Raw genomic sequence first — 19,210 nt, forward strand, 5'->3', positions numbered from 1 at the left:
CTAATGACCACAGAAATGATTGCTCGAACATTTATTTTCAGAGATGTGAAGTACAAGGAAAACTGTCGAGAGCAAACGGGTGTGCGTGCGTGATGACTTCCGGCATGATGCATCAGAGGGGGCGAGGCGGGCTAGGGGTAGGTTTGCGGGACCGTACGGACGGATCGAGTCGTAGTTAAACGCGCAGTAACGTGGCCTCACGGAGCCAATAAGACGCGTGACAGTGCTTCGATGATGAATTTCATGCGCACTTCGATCCTTTTCACTTACACCAACGATCGATCTTAGGAAGCTCAAGAGGAACAAGTGTCTTCGCACCCAAAACGGTGCCATGGAGGTTGTCTACGAAGGATGGCTTGTGAAATCGCCGCCGGAGCGCAGGATCCGACGTGCGGTAAGCTATCCGCGGTAGCAGGATGTTTTTGCCCGTACCAGCCATTGTCTACGCTTTGCTTTTTCAAGTGCTGTCTTCGTGGTGTGTTGAAACAACTGACCCCTCTTCAGTGTCATCGGTCTGTTGGGGGAGAGCGGTACATCAACACGTCTGGGTTTCGGTCGGCCCGTTCTGTTTCGTTCGCGTGTAGGTCGTCCTTTCGTCGTCTACGCTTTGTATTGTTTGACGAGCACCTCGTTTACCTTGAAGTTACCGTCACATACATGTACTGTACATCTCTGACTCATCGCGGTAGTGAGCTCGCGCAGTTCTGTGGCGGTCACGTCAGCTGTTCGACGTAATTCTACATGTGGTTGTAGCCGAGCTGCCGATCGTTAGCTACTCATGCCAGTTATCTTGTGTATGTTGTAAACAGAACAACGCAGTAATAAGGGAGTCTGCAACAAAATGTTCAGTGCGCGCGCCGCTCTGTTATTACGTGACAACAAATGACAGACTGGTTGTCATCGGCTGATCGAGCAAGAAAAAGAAAATCCATGTATTCGGGAGCTTCATATATTTTCCTTCATTGCGTAAGATGTAGAATTGTAAGGAATAACTTGTGAGGAATAACTGGAAAAGAAAGCATGTGAGCGAGTTCGGCGCACGGAAACGTCGGCAAAGGGCCGAGAGGGAACAATAAGTGCCTTCCTGATAAGACTGTATCAAAGCGGAACTGTATGGTGGCAATCTGGCGACGCGCCGTGGGCGCAACGGCCTATTCGCGGCTACTGATATAAGCCTCCAAAAGCATTTCACCAGCACTCCGTGCCCGTGTAAGTGCTGCCATTTACACATTTGCTCACATACATTTTCACAATCGGAGAAAAAGGAAGCATAATTATAAAGGCGTTGTGTACTGCGTTGTTCCATTTCGTGTTTTTACCCTTTCCAATAATTGCTTTTGGGTGTTTCCTTTTGTCTTTAGTAACAGATTTTGTTACAGAATATTGTGCATACAAGCATGAAGTAACATTGAACCATACAATGTAACATGTTGTTTTAAATTTAAAGATATTCCAAAGTTTAAAATCCCTAGGCAGACTTCCAGATCAGGTACATCTAATTTCATTAAACATTCAGTAGCCTCTACTCGACAATTAGGCAGCATGAATGGTGAACTGGCAGATACGCAAGATGAGCGAGACATTTGTTGCTAAAAGTTTGACGAGGTGGTCAACAGTACTCTAGCATGCTAAACAGCATGAGAGACTATAAATAGTGATGGGTGTCTGCGCTATGTTGCTTCTTCTAATTTTTTGTACTATCCATTACTTTTTGCCTTGTGCGTTATTGCTGTAACTGTTCATCAACATGTGCTACAGTAAATTATTTTTTCATTATACATTAAAGAATTAGCAAAGTGCATAAAATTAAAATGCTGATTGCAGCTTTGTGCATAGCCCTGCTAAGTCACATCACACATTTTGTTCCTTTTTCAAACAGTAGCTGTCACACTATGAACATGACAGATATGTTGCGTCAATTACACAATGAAAGTTTTTACTGTAAAACCAAAAATAACCGATAGAGACAGAACACAGCTGCTTCTCATGTCAAATTTTTATTCTTGGTTTGCATGGTAATGCTATGCGATATGGTTTCGTCACAGGAGATATGAAAAGTTCACATGTGAGCATACGAAAAGAAAAATACTTTATAAGTTTTTCACTTCCGGTTTAGTCCTTTGCACTAACAAAATAAATCTAAATGTGAACAAGTGAAAGACAACTAAAACGTGTTGTACTTCCAGGTTCGCCTCTATTTGTAATGGTTGCTTGGTTCAAACTACAAAATGTACATTTGAGACTACACCATGCTCAAAATAAGCAGCATAGTGATTGAATATTGCACTCCCATGTACTTGTGCTTTATTTGCATTCTGATTGGCTTTTTTCTGTCCATGCTTCAATTCATGCAGATGGTAGATGTAGCAGGTTGGTTGCAATGAAGAAGCATGTTTAGAGCAACAGCGTCAGTAAGAAAAGGGACCAGCTGCGTCTGCTCAATTACCCTTGCTTAACAACTTAATGGTGGTCTTTGTGTGACCTCCCTTCTTACAGAAATGGAGGCGACGATGGTTTGTCCTGCGACCATCCGGCCAAGTTCCGCAGCAGTATGTTCTAGAGTACTACACAGACCAGACCTACAGGAAGCTAAAAGGCACCATTGATCTTGACCAGTGTGACCAGGTGGGCAAACCTCTTGTACTACTAAATCGACTGCAATCATTTGAGGAATGTCGGATCTGTAGCAAAATGTATAAAATAATTTGGCAGCCAACGCATGTGCAATCGAAAAAAAAATGAACTGTGTGCTTGTTTCAGAACTGTTGGCAAGCTTGTATCTGTGCATTTGAAAGTTTTGGCCTTTATGTACTGTTCTTTTTTTTCCTGTTCATGTTCGTTGACTTATGCCTGAGTGCAGAATGGTTCAGTATCAAGCAGCATATCTCAAAGAAAGCAGTGCACAGTGCTTAAAACAGCCAGCAGCAACATACTTGCATATTTCGCTTTGTACTTTTGAACACTGTACTTGTGTGCAACCACCATAATTTGACACAGCAAAGTCGTGAAGGTAACTTTTTTTACTTGCCTCCTATGTTTTGGACACATTTGCAGTCAGGTACGGTGCTTTCTCTTAGTGAAAAGGTTCAAAACTGTGCTGCCATAGATGTCCACTGAGTCTAAAACATTTTACAAGGGCTGTGCATCAGTGTCCGAGAGAACATTTTGCATATTCTGAGGTTCTTGGTGCAGTTACTGCTAACACTTGTCCTCACGTAGACAAGTGTGCTAATATTGCCATGTTTAACATGTGCACTGCTGTTTGCATGTGTACCATTATGACAGACATGCTACAATGCTGCAGCATGGCTCATAGATGATAAGAATAGTAAACTAAATGGCATTTCTTGCTTGTTCTCATAAATTACAAGGCTATCAAGACCTAATATTTGTTAAAGATTGTGTACTAGAAGGGTTTCCGAAATTTTACTAAAAACATCTTGCAAACCTCGTAGGTGTGTTTTTTGGAGACTGAAGGTTTTACAAAAATATCAGAGTATGTGATTCAAGACCTCAAATGAGAGTTGAACATTTTTATTATTTAATCCGAGAATGTGACGGTCAGGGTCGTGATAACATAAATGTATTCCATTTTGAACTCATTCCACATCCATAATTAGCCCTCTGTGATTGGTTCAAATTTTTGAAGGCAGTGCCCATTTTGCCTGACAGACAAGCAAAGTGCACATTTCCCGGAAAATTTTGACCAATCATGGAGGGCTAATGGCAGCTGTGGAATAAATTCAAAGTAGTATAGATTGCTTGGAAAGTAAGAGTGCTAAACAGACAAGGACTTACGCAAAGAAGAAAATTGTTCTTCTTTGCCTATGTTCTTGTCTGTTTAGTGCTGTTACTTTCCAAAACATGAGTTATACTACCAACTCGCCCAAGTTTCCCTTCTAGTATCAAAGCGGAATAGTTTTACATTATTGTGACCCAGTATTGTAAGCATTAGCCTTAGTAGAATATAGAATGTGTTTAGGTGAATATGCTGTTAAAGATAGCACATTGTAGACGGAGTATTTATTTTTCCTTTTTTTTGATAAATTTTTACTGTATTGGACATTATAAATTGTGCTAATAATTGCTATTAAGCTTCTAAAAATTTGCTTTTGGATATGTATACCTAAAACCTGACATGAGTGCATTTGTGTTTGGGATTCTGTTTGCTACTTTCCTTCAGAGCCTTTCTGACACATTATGGGACATAGCTATGTGTAGCACTTATTGGCACTTTCCTCTGCAATAGAACTGAATACCTGCTTGGTTGGGTTTTTGTTTAGCTGATGCAGTCTATGTGCTCCAAGTATTTGTCAAAAAACACTTGTGAAAGTTGTTAATGTGTGTGGCCTTCAGGTGGATGCTGAGCTGGAGGTGGTGACAAAGTCCAAGTACATGTTCGACATAAAGACGTCGAAGCGAACATACTATCTTGTGGCTGATTCAGAAGCGATCATGAATAACTGGGTGGACTGCATCTGTAAGGTCTGCGGCCTACGCATGCGGGTTGAAACAGGTGAGGCAGTGAGAATAGAGGTTTGGCCTTGTTGATGTGATGGTTTACTCTGAGAAATGTTAAGTTTGGTAAATAACCTTATTTGAAACAGGACACAAATACACATGTACGGTCACGTGCAATATGACTTGCATCACCCTCGTTCGTAGTCAAAGGGGCTCCAGGGCTGCGCGACGACCCTGACATGGGAAATAGAGGTTTAATAAATACCGCTAATTGAAGCTGTGTTTAGGTCTGGAACTTACCCTGTGTCTGCGCAGCCGTACAGTCTTGGAGCCCCTTTGACCATGGGCACCGGTGTTGCAGTTCATATTGCACGTGTCTGTAGATGTACAGGTCAACATCGGTAATCTTCACGAAGGATCAAACGTGCTGTGCATACATTAAAATAATATTGTTTCCTACTCCTGTGCATACACTTAATGGCATTAAAAGATGGTTATTCTCTTTCTAGACATGTATAGTGATTGCTTTCTCATGCACACAGGACCCAATCTTGCTATTGTCTTAAATAATCACCCTCGTATTAGTATTTCTGTGTTGTGACACAACATAGAACTTTGGTAATGGGGGCTTACACCCATATGTGCTGCAATGGAAAGCCAGCCAAGGATCACATCTTTTTTAAGGTTGGCGTTGTCTTCTCTGATTTTGTCATCATTGTTATCCTTGTTTGAAAAATAACTAGTATAATTTTTATGTGGTTTAGTGTGCACATGGCACCTTTTTTTTCCTGAGCGTTATCTATGTACAAATAGTATAATCGAGCCCCATTAAAAAAAAAAGCCATGCATTGAAGTTAGCAGTTTTGGGGCGGTATTCTCGGGCAACCACTTTCGTAGGTGGATTCACTTTTGCGAGGCTCGGACCGGACGCATTGAAGTAAATGGTTTACGGCACTCCTGGCACCGTGCCAGATAGTGTGCTTGGCACAGTGCCGGAAACGCTGTCAGTTGTATATGCACCTGGTACCAAGTCCTGTGACAATATGAAACTATCTCCCGAAAGTGATCACTTGAGAATACCACTCGTGTATGTCTGCTCTGAATGCCTCCACTTTTTTGTAGCCCGTCAACATTTAAACAGGTGAGACAACTATGTGACATACCATGTCATATGCTGTCATGGACAAACAAAATTTCCTGCAGCTTAGCTTAACCTTTGTGCTGACGAAAAATCCCAAAATGTGTTCAGAAAATGAATTTTTTTTTATTGCACATCTGGATAGCAAATTTTTTGCAGGTTCAGTATATATATATATATATATATATATATATATATATATATATATATATATATATATATATATATGGGTGTAGTAAATTCACAACTTTTGTCTGCAAATAGTACATGAAATGTAAAATGAGGAGGCGCTGGCAGAAGTTTCCATCCTTCTAACTTTGTTCACTGCAATGCCATATCAAAACTATCATCGTAGTTGGTGACATCAGAGTGTTCGGATGTGTCTACAGCACTAAAAATACTTCCATCACGGTCAGTGCTTTCATGCAGAAGCAAATGAACTTTGGGGCTTGACGACTCAACTAAATATAAGCCGCACTTTCATGATGGGCGCAGCAGCACGTGACTGGCATGTTTTTAATGTCTCTACTAAGCGAACCTTATGAAAGGAGTCTAGGCCCCCTAGCGGCCAAAGAGGGAACTCCCAGAAGGTAAAAATGGATTGAACCAGCCTGGCTCATTACTGGAACTTAAAAAGAGCGGTTAAACATGTGGACGAGACAGACTCGTCCTCGAAACATTATTGTAAAAGAAATTGTAACTGAGAGACTCGTCCATGGCTTAAATAGTTAAACAAGGACACACAATGAAAATTTCGTGGACTGGTTTCGCTTAAGGGTGTCATTAATTTTCCCCATAATTGTACAGTGTACTGCACATTAAAGCTGTCACACACACTAATATGTCCTTTACTTTAATATTGTGATATTCCATTCCGATTTGAATTTTCCTGTTTGAGCCTCATTTGTTAAAAGCAGCACTGTGTTAGTATTTCCACAGGTTTGCAGGCCATGTACCCCAGTTTTACTGCTTGGGAGTGCATGGTCTGTTTCATCTTCAGGTCAACAAACAACTCTTGCTTCTGGTTCTCACTGCAGCTGTATACTTCTGCTGTATGGTTATGCTGTATTATGCCTGTTATGCTGTATTTATGGTTATGGAAACCCAATTGCATCCCCGGCACAGAAATGGAGACGCAATTTTTGACTGGCCATTCATATGCTCAACTACTATCTAAAGCTATTTAAGTACGTTTAATTAGATATATATGTCACATAGCTTGTTGGATTTTTTTTTCTCTTCTACTGTATGCCAACATCAAGCCAACATGCCTCTCTTGTGGAACTTGGAATGACAACTTGACTTTCTTGTCCTTGCGCAATTCTTTTAAACCACAGAAGGCGCCTCGGAAGAAGCACAAGCTGAGCCATCATCAGAACCTCCCAAACAGTCTTTGCCAAGTGATGAAAGTCCAACTCCTGCAGAGCTTGCACCACCCCCACTCTCTGCAGCTGCTGACCATCCAAGTAGCCTTTCAAACGATGACTCTAATCCATATATTCCTATCAGTGAATGCATTACTGGAAAGCCTGTCGGTAATGGGCTTCCACAGTCATGTCCCGAGACTCAACTGGTCGATTTTTATGACACCCCTCGATGCAGCACAGGCAGAACATCTCCAGATCCTGTTATGGATGCCATGTGCCGAATGCCACGGCCTCCGGAGAAGCCCATGCGTGAACTGAGGGGTGCCAGTCTTCTCGACTCCACTGTACCAGCCCCTAAGGTCAACTGGAACACATATCCAAAAGACTCTTCACTGCCAGGAATGGCTACCAGTAGCCAAGCATTTAGCTATGACCCTGTGCCTCCACTGCGACCTACGAGCAGTCGGGAAGATGTCGTTGAGCCGGCTGCCTCTCAGAGCAGTAATGTGTACAATGGCGATACCCTTGGCAGGGCTGGCCTTACTCTGCGTAAAGCGGGGCGTGCTGGAATGGCAGTGCCTCCTGCACCACTTACCAGGCAGGATGCTACCGAAGAGTCCTATGACCGGCCATCTGCCACACGGCCCTCCTCTGCCTCCCAAAATGCAGGCAGTGCGGTAGACATCACAGGCGATGAAGTCATACCTCCACGGCCACCAAAACCACCCAACATCCGGATCCGGCCAGTGGCCAGTTGTTATGACGTGCCTCCACCTCCCTCACAGCCACCACGAATGTTGCAGCAGGACTCGTACGATGTGCCACGTTCGGCTGGTGGAATGCGTGATGGTTACAGTGTTCCTCCGTGTCCACAGCCTGTGCTGCGACACGAGGCTTACGACGTTCCTGCGGCACCATCCAGGGGACCGTATGAGCTGTACGACCTGCCGAGGTCAGCAGAACCAGTGCCTAGAACGACATCCAGTGGCATCCCGCTTCCTCCACGCCTCTCGCTGGACGAGACATATGATTTTCCAAAGTCCTCACTGAGTCCTGATGGCTTAAGCTTATCAGTCCCTGCCCCAGCAGCACCAGGTTCGCGGAAACATGCTTACTGCAATGCTCCTGTAGGGACATTCAGTAGCAGGGAAAATGTCTTCAACTACGAGTACAAGCCATCATTCACAGAGTTTGTGGCAAAGGATGAGGCAGAGGTGCAACAGATGCCCCCTGGTGCCTACGCCAATGTCTCCTCTACTAGTCCAGGTACACCCAACCTCACTGCTGTGCCACCTGCCATAAACCGTGGCCTGAAGCCAAGAAAAGCTTCAACTGAAGGTACCTCACCAGGTGGGCCCATCTTGCCTCTTACTGATGTATTATAAAGGTGGCAATTGGGGCTAATTCGTTTGCATTGTTGGATGGTTGTTACATTGAAGATCAACAACTCAGTAAATTGGGCAGTGCATGCTTTCTAATGTTTCTGCACCGCATAGTTTGAAGAACCACTATTATCAGGCATGTAGATGACAGGCTGGAAAGTGGTACATATTGTTAAGGCCTATGCGAGGGGAGAGAGAGATATGTGAGGGCATCTGTACCATTGAAAGGACTTGCACGTCTGTTGTACTACTATGCATTTGCACTATTGTACTGTCACTGAAAGAAATAGACCTTACGTAGAGAATGCTGGAAAATGATATATGATAATATCTATATCTGTTTTTTGATGAGAAAGAGATATTAGACAGAAAGAGGAGAGAAAGAGGGGACTGACAAGGTGCCATGTGTTTACGGCTGAAATTGTTTTTTATCTTCGACCACGTGCAGCTATAAATGCGGCAGTGTTTGTTCTGATTTGAAATGATTGTTAGTTCATGCCACTGTTCCAAGTTTTTCTTGTTGAGCTTTGTGCTCTAAAACTGCTATTAAAAAAGAAATGCTGTTTTGTTATTTTCTTAAAGGGCAACATAGTAAACATAAGAGTTCATTGTCTCAAGCCAGTTCAGAATCGCTGTTGATCATTCAAAATATTTTGAAATCCTCTTCAAAATATTTTTTTACATACAGTGCAGCATGCAAAATATTCCATGCAACTTGGGTCCATTGAAAGCCGTGTGCCCAGTTTCACTTGTGAAACCTAAAGCTACCCGGGGAACTGGAGTGGAAACGATTTTTATTGCACACATCAAGTTTTATATAATTCTCCATAGATATTAGTGCAAATGCTGTTAGCATGGTAAGTAGCACTCAAGATAAAACTTGTCACTAAGAAGTTGTCACTGTGATGTGGCACTTAGTGCAGTGCTTGTCCTTAAAATCTGTGCATTAAAGTTAGAATAAGACATTGATGCCTTAAGAGTGGCAGCCAGCATGCTGGTGCCATGAAGAAGTGCTGAATCACTGAGGATAAACAGGTATAATAAACATGGTGCGATTGTCGTCCACGCACATTGCTATTTTCTTGACTGTGATGGCTCCTGCCACTATTTTAGCACTCAGTTGCTCAAGGTCACTAGTCAGTTTGTAAGATTTTATATGCATATGAAGCAACACTGTGTGTAAATTACATTGTTTTCGCAATGTTGACTGCACTTGCCTGTTTGATTAGCATAGTTGACTAGGCATTCAGTTATGTAGTCGAGCTATTGCACTTTTTTTCTGAACTTTGGTGACTGTGCAGGAAGCGAGTGTAGTATCCGACTTCCTTTAATATTAGGTGTCACAAATTTCACGCACTGAATTTTCAGCTTAATTTTCTGTCTGCCTACAAACATTCTAGAACTATAAAATATTGGCTATAAACATTCTATATTCAGTTATTTATGTCCAATAATTCTAAATTCCTTATATCAAGGTTCGAATATCTGTTTTGTCTCCTGTCAGTATTGGCTGTTCTATAGGTGGTGCCCAAATCCACACCCAAGCAACGTTTCCTCTGAGGCTGTACTCTTGCGGGCCACATGGTCTGTAGGCAGCTGCAGGAGCCAGAAAAATTTCATAGCTGCCATGTTTCGGAAACGTTACCTGTACTACATGTATTGTGTTCAATAATTGGTATGCTTGTTTGAAGAGCCTGAAAGTCCGGTTAGTAGTGTGTGTACACTGGTAGTAAACCAATCTGCATGTTCCAGGTGGCCATGTGTTTCCTCTAGCTCCTCCTCCTGCGAACAGAAGCCGCAGCCACACCACTCCCAGCAGGCCAAGGTACAGGGAACATCTGCTTTAATTTGCATACATAGTACAGTTTTATTTATATACTTTTTCTGTTTCCTTCAACTGATTCTTTTTCCTTTTTTTTTCCTTTTTCTTTCCTCCTTATGTGCAGGCAGAGAAGTAAGGGTGACTTGCTGGCACCTGATGAAGATAGCTGGTCAAATGCTAGCAGTAGCCGACGAAACTCCACAAACGATGACCCGGTATGTGTTTTCAGCACTTCTGGACCATTTGCTCAGTGATGTTGGTCTCCTTTGGTTGTATGCTGTGTTGTTCATCACAAATTCTAGCACCTTGTGAAGTAGCTAAGAAGCGATAAAATAAAATAAAAATAGCCAAGGTTTCTTGACCTACAACTATAGATTTTTTTTTTTCCCTTTGTATGCACTAATGTGCCAATTAGAAATATGTCTTGCATACTATGTGGTTTACTATTAAAGGGTCCCTGAAACGATTTTGATGAACTTGTAGAAACATGCCGAGTCATTAGGGTAGGTCCCTCTGATCATTAAGTGCCACACTCATGTGCTCTGCATGAAGCACGTAATTTAATATAAGGTTTTAAATATGTACTTTGCTACCCAGTCGCGTAGCTAGGTCTTCTGGCACCCGGGGCCCTTAGCACTTCTGTCACCCCCTCCCCCCCGGGTGTAGTCGAGGAAGGCGAGGATATCGACAATTTTCGGGTGTCTTCAGACGTATATGACACCCCCCCCCTCCCTACTGGCCCCGTGCACCCGGGGCCCACGGCCCCACAGCCCCCCCTGTTGCTACGCCACTGTTGCTACCAATGGCAGCTGCACCGCACCCCGGAGTTTTCAGCTGCCCCGTCATCTGCAGTGCAGCAGGGGCGCGCGACGTCATTCGAGCGAGCCATCCGATTGGCTACTGACATTGCGTCAGCAGTAATTTTTCCAAATTTATGGTGAACAAATGTTTTTCATATTATTTAGAATATTGGTTCAGTTGTTTTGCTAAAAAAATTACACAAAAAAAGTACATGATGACAGTTTATCACTACACTCAAGCTTTTCTGGCACACAGCAAGCGTCTGCTTTGTGTAACATGTTTCATGCTGATGCAAGCTGTGCAGTCAGTGCTGGCCTGTAGGTTTCTTTTTGCGAGCACCATGAATCGCTCTTGTTGCATTGTGGGCTGCAAATCTAGCGATAGGCGACATGTCAAGCTGCGACATCATGTCCCTCTGCAAAGCGACAGGCGAACGGTGTGGCAGCAATGCATCAGGCTGACGCTCTCCCTCTTTTCTCTCTCTCCCTCCTATCTCCCTCTCTTTCTTCTTTCTGATCAACAACTCATCGCATGATGACGGGCTTTTTGTGCTCCTTTTCGATGTTTTAGTTGCTGAAGATTCGACACCACAGGTTTATATCATTTGTAAATCTGTGCCTTGAGCTTGAAGTGACTTATACATAGAAAGTATTTGATCTTCCAAGAGGATCTGCTGGCGAGCGTAGTTGCGTTGTTTCTCCCAGCGTAATCCGGCTTATATATTTATCTGTAATACTTAATTAGAAGCCCGTCGTACGAGCATTGTTTTCTTTACATTTAATGTATCGTGTGTTGGCGTGCATAAGCTAAATTATAAAGAAAAGAAAAAACGAAATGTGCACTTACTGTGTGCGTGTTTAAACGTGGCTTTGCCTTGTCCCGATATCATGAGGTCAGAGGCTTGCAGGACTATGCGTCGTCTGCCTCGCAAGAATAAGCGACAAGAGGTTGTGGTATTGGAAATAGTGACATCCAATTTTAAATATGTTTGCACCCTTTGGGGCGTATACTATTACTATTTTAAGGGTGTTGAACATCTTTGATGCAGAAAGGGTAAAATCAGTGGCCAATTTAGTGGTAAATGCGAGAGATATGTGTTAGCATTATGTCACACCTCTAGGTTCTGGAAATGTCATATTCTCCATAGAAAAAGCTGCTCTTGCATTTCAGTGCGACTAGTGTGCAAGAATAAGGATGACATAATGATAAACCATGCGATAAGGGTGTGAGTGGCTGCACTTGCGTGATTGCCTCTAGCATGGCATTTTCCCATTCTAATATTTTCCAAAAGCGGCCCTTTCTCCTCCTTGTTTCACTGGGGAGGAGGGGGTTAATAGTTGGAATATTGGCTCAATTGTCTTGCTAAAAAAAATACAAAAAAGTACACAATGACAATTTATCACTACGCTCAAGCTTTTCCGGCACACAGCAAGTGTCTGCTTTGTGTTACAAGTTTCGTGCTGACGCAAGCTGCACAGTCAGTGCTGGTCTGTAGGTTTCTTTTTGCGAGCACCATGAATTGATCTTATTGCATTGTGGGCTGCAAATATAGGGATAGGCAACACGTCAAGCCGTATCATCGTGTCCTCCCTCTGCAAGGCAACAGGCGAGCGAAGTGACAGCAGCGCATCGGGCTGACAGTATCTGATTGTCCCCAGGATCTGTGCGTTTGTGGCTATCGCTTCACGTAGGAGGAATACTGCCACATTACCTTGCTCGTGCAGCAATTGGATGCTGCGACAAAACACTCGCAACGCTGGCTCCAAGACACCGAAAGTAGATGACATGACGTCACATCATGATGCAGAGCCAGTGAAGGTGGACCTTAGCCCCTATTGCTTGCAAATGAGTTGAGGAGGAAAAGCATGGCTAGGGAGGAGGGTAACTTGTAATCGCCCATAGCTCTCCTAATATGAGACACTTCATTTACATTTACGCGAAGGGTAGTGGGAGAGATTTACGGCTCATGAAGACGTCGGACGGCGTGAAGAGGACCGTTGCATCAGCGATGGCATCGCAAAAGACGGGGACGAGGGCGAAGGAGCCAGGTGGAATATCTGTGTCCTCGAGCACGGTAAGTTTAGGAGGGCGGTCGCAATCTTCGTCCAAGGGTGCGTCACAAGGGGAAAATTCAACTTCGGCGCGTGCGCAGTCGATCACGGCTTTATGACTGGATAAGAAGTCCCATCCGAGGATGACGTCATGCGAGCAGGTGGGAAGAACAATACATTCGAGGATGTAAACAATGCCGTGAATAAGCACACGTACAGTACAGGCTGCGTGCGGAGTGACGGGCTGCGCGCTTGCCGTACGAAGCGACAGTCCAGAAAGCGGCGTGGTCACCTTGCGCAGCGAACGGCACAGTTTGGCGGCTATCACGGAAACGGCTGCGCCGGTATCCACAAGAGCGAATGCAGGAACACCTTCTACACAAATTTCGACCACGTTAGCAGGAGAGGCGCGAGGACTTTGACAGTTCGAATGGGGCGCAGTTCTTGCCTCTTGAACTGCGACGTTCAGTTTTCCTGGTCAGGTGGTGCGGGTCGCCGACGCATTGGGGAGAGCGAGCGTCGGCGAGGGGATGGCGAGCGACGCGAAGGAAATTCTGGGATGTCAGCACGAGCATACGGTTGGGGGGAAGGAGCGGCGTATTGGCGAAATGGCTGGCTGCCGTACTGGAAGGGCCGCGAGGCGTCGCCGAACGCTTGAGGACGACGGCGGCAATATCGGGCGACGTGTCCGGGAGCGCAGCAAGAATAACAGATGGGTCGATTGTCAGGTGTCCGCCAAGGATTAGCTCGCGGTGCGGTCCAAGATGTAGCATGGGCTTCCGGTGGCAGCGGTTGGGACTGGGTCGTGAAAGACGCCGGTGGAGGCCTGCGTACCGCCTGCGCGTACGTAAGAGGCGCGGCCACAGGCAGGACTGGCTGCGCATAGGTGAGAGGCGTGGCGACAGGCTGCACTGCCCGCGTAGAGTTGAGATTCACGGCTGCAGGCGGCTGATGGGGTGCGGAAGGGACAACTTGGGCGACCTCTTCGGAAATGAGCGTGCGGAGCGTGTTTGGAAGACGGGAGGTGGGCTCCTGAGTGAAGGGGACTAAAGAAAGTTGGCGGGCAACTTCCTCACGCACAAAGTCCTTGACCCGCTGAAAGAATGAGGATGGGTCGTACATGTTGTCAAGGCTCGCCAACAAGTCGTCGCTTCCCAAAGGACGCCGAGTCGAAGCGCGTTGCTTCCTTAACTCATCGTAACTTTGGCACAGGCTGACAACTTCAGACACAGTGCGCGGATTCCTGGCTAGGAGCATCTGGAATGCGCCGTCATCGATGCCTTTCAGTATATGGCGAATTCGCTCAGCTTCGGGCATTGCGGCGTTGACTCGTTTACAAAGGTCCACGACGTCTTCTATGTAGCTTGTGAACGTTTCCGCCGTCTGCTGTGCCCGGGCGCGCAAGCGCTGTTCGGCACGGAGCTTGCGAACAGCGGGTCGGCCGAACACTTCCGTAAAGGTTGTCTTGAAGACTGACCATGTGGGCACGTCACTTTCGTGGTTGTGAAACCACAGTTGGGCAACACCAGCCAGATAAAAGATGACGTGAGTTAACTTTGCGGGATCATCCCACTTGTTGTGTGCGCTCACCCGTTCATACGACGCAAACCAGTCTTCTACGTCTTCGTCGTCTGCACCGCTGAAGACCTTGGGGTCCCGTTGTCGTGGAACGCCGGTGCAGGTGACGGACTGTGGCGTCGGTGCCGTTTGGGAGGAGCTGTCGGTCATGGCGGGTGGTAGCGTTCGTGACCTCAGCTCCAGGGTTTCAAGCGACGGGGTTTGAGTCCCAGCACCTCCACCAATTGAGAAAAGGTTTATTGGCGGCTCCTAATGTAACGGCACAGCAAGCGGGAACGGCGAAGCAGCCCGAAGCACTGTCAGAACGGATGCCAGCAATCAACAGCGCGAGCCGAGACGAGCCGCGCGTTGGCGATGCGGCTGTGCCGCGAGGCGCTTCTTCTTCTTCACATGTGTTATGAATGTTCTACTGTAGCTGTGCCCTACACACCAACGAAATTTGTCCAAGCCATTTCAGGGACCCTTTAATGTTACTGTGAAATATTGCGTGAATCCTTCATTGTCTGATTTTATTACAGGGAAAAGGTAAACAACCAAATAATATAATACATTGGTGCCCAATCTCATCTGCATAATTTGAAATGAGTTGCTAAACACAATTTTGTTATCCAACAAGCAAAAGAAAAATCGTAGCATAGCATGGACAAGTAATACTTGTTCATAGAAATATTGATAGAAATTTCTAAGATAGGTAAAGGGACGATTAAATGAGTGGCGACATGACATGAAATCTGTAAGTGCTTACGTTTTGCTTATGTAAAAATGAATTTGATAAAAGCATTGCTACAAGTACAGGTGGTTTTTATGCAGGGCATAAGGCAACTCAGTGCAGGAGCAAAGAAGAAAGTAGAGATCCAGTACCTTGACTTGGACTTAGACTCCGATCCAGGGCCAACACAAAGCCCAAGATCACCAGAGCAGCGCACCGGTGGTGGAACTGGCACTGTTTACAGAACAGTAGATTTTGTCAAGACCAAGGCCTTCAACACAACACGGCAGGATGTTGAAGAGTCCTATCGCAGTCACAAGGATGGTGAACCATGCAAGTGAAACGTTACCTCGAAGTGCATTTGTTAGGGTGAATTAGAGGCCAGCTGCAGTGCACATTGACACTTCTCATCAAAGGTTGTAAATACCGAAAGGAGCAGGCTGAAAATGTGCGATGATATCCACAGAACAAACACTCAAGCCAACTGAACAAACGTGCCTGTATGCCTGAAAGTTGCACCCTTTGGAGCATAATAGCTGACCACATGACAGACATCGCAGGTAATGGGGTGTGCCATAAGTAAACCTAGGGATAGCTTGTTATAAGTGTAGTGATGGTTTGTTACCCTGTCCCAAACATTTCTTATTCATGCTTTCCTGTTTAGGTTGTATTTTTTAGTGTCGTCAAAGCAAGGGCTATTTTGATATGAAGCATGTTTAGCCGACACCATCCTTGCTTGCCTACTTGGTTGGCTGCATTTTTCCCATGCTTGCACATTGGAGTGCATTGATCCTGTGTAATAGTTATGTGCATATCTGATCAAGCACTCGATCTCTTATTTTAGCAATAGTGTGTTGTGACTCAATTTACTTGGCACTGTATTTGCATTTGCTGTTGAGGTTGTGTTATCGTGAAGTTGTCAACTTGTATGAGAGACATGCAGAAAGAAAAAAAAATCTGTCATGTTTTGGTTGCTGCATTTTTTTTCTTAGGAGAAGTTGAGTAGCCATTTTACAGCAGGGCCTTTGTGAGTACGTTGAACACTAATGAATCTATAGAGTTTATATTTATTTGAAAGTTTGCCATTAGTTGCATTTTTATACATATATTGCAGATGCCATTGCCTGCTGTAAAGCAACTTGTATATAGTATGACATCTGTTAGGGCAATTGTACAGCCATTTCTTTAGCAAATCTGCATGGTTGGTTTGTCAGTTGCATATCTTTTACTTGTGACTGTGTTGCCATTGCCAGTAATAGCACATTCAGCATTGTCATTCTTGTGCCGGCTCTATGTGATACTTGTTACCATGTTCATTGTGAGCTGCATGGCATCAGCCATCGATTTCATGCTCGTGGTGTTTGTGAATATACTCGAATGTGCCTTGAAACGAATGGACGACATCGCCATAATTATATGGTTGCTTGAACATGGTGTAGCACTTGTTGACAGCACTTTAAGAAATCTTTATATCGATGCAAGGAGTGGTCCAAATGTACCTGGGTACATGCTGGCCTAGCCTTAAGAGAGGTATACTGCTCCGCCACTGGAGGGTGCCTTTAATATGTGTTATGAGCTAATGTAGAAATTTTAGTTGTCGAGAACATTCACTCACTTTGTGTGCTTTTTAAATAGTGTGTTGATGCTGTTTCACATTCGCTGTGGCAATTTAGTTGAAGGAATAAAGAATTTACATGAGGATTTGTTTACATCTGGGAGAGACCATGTGGAAACGTGTCGAAACAAGCATTTAGAGAGGAAGCCATGGGCAATTGCTGAACTTATGAGTGGTTATTAAGGGGGCAAGGAGTACATCTGTAGAGGAAGATGCACACTTCAGATGCCTTTCTGCAGGTACAGCTGATGCATGCATGCATGGAAATACACCCACAAATTCTCATGCAGTGCATCACAGGCTAAAGTGAAACAGTATCGGCATATCATTGCAAGAGAACATGATGTAAATATATGCTGTTGTCCTTGCCAACACACATACACACACATACACGAAAAAAAGTGCTTTCAGATTAGCTCATTACTCATACCGTAGAGATGGAGTAGCGTGCCAGTCTCCGTCGACACAGGCCGCACGTTTCCAGGTGCTTTTGGATCGCTCCTTGCACATTTTTAATTAAAGCAGAGATTTACTTCCTACATAAATATCTTATTTCTGGCCAAAATGCACTGCAATTTGTGCATGCAATGCTTGTGTTTCGAACAAAGTTCATTTGGCTTAGGGCCGCATTTTGATGGGGGCGAAATGTGAAAACACCCGTGTACTTAGATTTAGGTGCGCGTTAAAGAACCCCAGGTGGTCAAAATTTCCGGAGTCCTCCACTACGGCGTGCCTCATAATCAGAAAGTGGTTTTGGCACGTAAAACCCCATAATTTAATTTTTTTTAAATTTGGCTCGGGGTGTTAATACCTATAGTGTACAAAAGTTCTGACTGCATTTTCAATGGCTCTGCAGTTAGTATATTTACTTAAGCCTTTACAATATAATGTTGCTGTTACACTCATGACTGTATGGAGCCCTCTCTTGTGGAAATGCTATATACATTACTGCTGCATGCTCAGATGTTTGTACATACAATGAACAAGTGTTATTCAGGTTAAAGTAATAAAGGTTTGGTTATTATCACAATGTGCACAAGATCCATTTCTTGCATTGCAGCTACCGCTGCTCTTTCTTGCTACCCTTCACTTGGTGCCCCCAAGGTGGAACGCAACAGCTATAGCTGGCCAAGTCTGCTTGGCTTGACCTGGCTTGAACTATTTGTGTCAACATTTACAGGGCACACTATCTGTGAAGAATCTGAATTTATATGGAGCTCTGGCACAGGGACTGGGGCAGTGGTCTTCAGTGGCAAGCTTGAGCTCGAGAGCTTCTATATAAATACATAGGAATGGAGAAATCGTTTTTCTGGGCAGCGCTGCACCAATTTTGATCAGGTTTCTTGCATTTAAAAGAAAAGGTTAAAGGTCTAGTCACTTTAAGCAGCTTTTTTTATTTAGGCTGTCATATTTTCAATAAAAATTGTTCAAAACTAAAAAAAAGGCTATTGTAAATTTTTTAACTATAACATACCAATTAAAAAATATGTCATAGTTGTGTAAGCTGCACATTACATCTAAAGCAGGAAAGAATAATGTATTATACACAGCTCTGAAATATAGCAGTAATTTGCGAGTAGGACTTTTGCAAAACCCTCATCAGTATCGTAACAATTTTATGTGAGCTGCAAATTGAGATATTACATTTGTCCGGTTTAGATGCTCCAACACGTGCAGTTTACGGTGCTGTAATATCTGTTTCTGGTGTAGAATTATAGATTTGTGAATTTTGTATAAAAGAAAAGCTTCATATTCTCCTGAAACTTTTCAATCTCCTGGAGTTCTTATTTACAGGCTCTAAATCGAAATTGGGCTTCCTATAGTAGCTAGCATCTTGCTCTCTCAAATGCAACAAATTTTCAAATCTGCCCACTGGTTGTCTCATAAAGGCATTTTTGCGTTTTACACGTATTTCATTCCCCTTCCCTCTTCCCCAGTGCATAGTAGAGTGCACTAGCTTAGGTCGACCTCTCTGTCTTTCCTGTCAATAAATTATATCTATATTCTACATATATTTGAAAAGGTAAACCATAGTTGGCCCTGAGCTAAAGCTTCCTCACAATGGAAAAAAATGGAAGAAAAAGCCAAAATGCTTTGTCAGTACTCCTTCAATTTAAGAGATGCTTGAAAATTGTTATTGTGTTTTTGACACCTAACATGGGATGAGAGAGACAAGCCACGCAGAACAACTTGAAAACTCTGAACCCACCGTGCCAGTTCTTTCCACTTGATTTTTCACCACTGCAGCCTTTGTCTGAAAATAATCCTAAAGTGGTGATGCAGACA

The 19,210-nt window shown here is 44.1% G+C and overlaps 1 protein-coding gene across 1 annotated transcript; it reads left to right on the top strand.

Moving 5' to 3' along the window:
- Positions 1–136: 136 nt before the first annotated feature.
- On the top strand, positions 137–17,954 carry dos (daughter of sevenless). Its single transcript, XM_070535301.1, has 7 exons — positions 137–394; positions 2,497–2,625; positions 4,357–4,516; positions 6,937–8,316; positions 10,101–10,173; positions 10,295–10,385; positions 15,411–17,954. Exons 1-7 carry the CDS (start codon positions 332–334, stop codon positions 15,648–15,650), a joined length of 2,136 nt encoding a protein of 711 aa, XP_070391402.1. The 5' UTR covers positions 137–331; the 3' UTR covers positions 15,651–17,954.
- The last annotated feature ends 1,256 nt before the right edge of the window (positions 17,955–19,210 follow it).

This window comes from Dermacentor albipictus, chromosome 3 (assembly GCF_038994185.2).
Source record: "Dermacentor albipictus isolate Rhodes 1998 colony chromosome 3, USDA_Dalb.pri_finalv2, whole genome shotgun sequence".
Taxonomy (NCBI): domain Eukaryota; kingdom Metazoa; phylum Arthropoda; class Arachnida; order Ixodida; family Ixodidae; genus Dermacentor; species Dermacentor albipictus.

Coding starts and splice junctions, on each gene's coding strand:
- dos (XM_070535301.1), top strand. CDS start 332: ATGGAGGTTGTCTACGAAGGATGGCTTGTGAAATCGCCGCCGGAGCGC. Junction 2,626..4,356: donor ATCTTGACCAGTGTGACCAG/GTGGGCAAACCT, acceptor TGTGGCCTTCAG/GTGGATGCTGAGCTGGAGGT. Junction 10,386..15,410: donor ACTCCACAAACGATGACCCG/GTATGTGTTTTC, acceptor GTTTTTATGCAG/GGCATAAGGCAACTCAGTGC.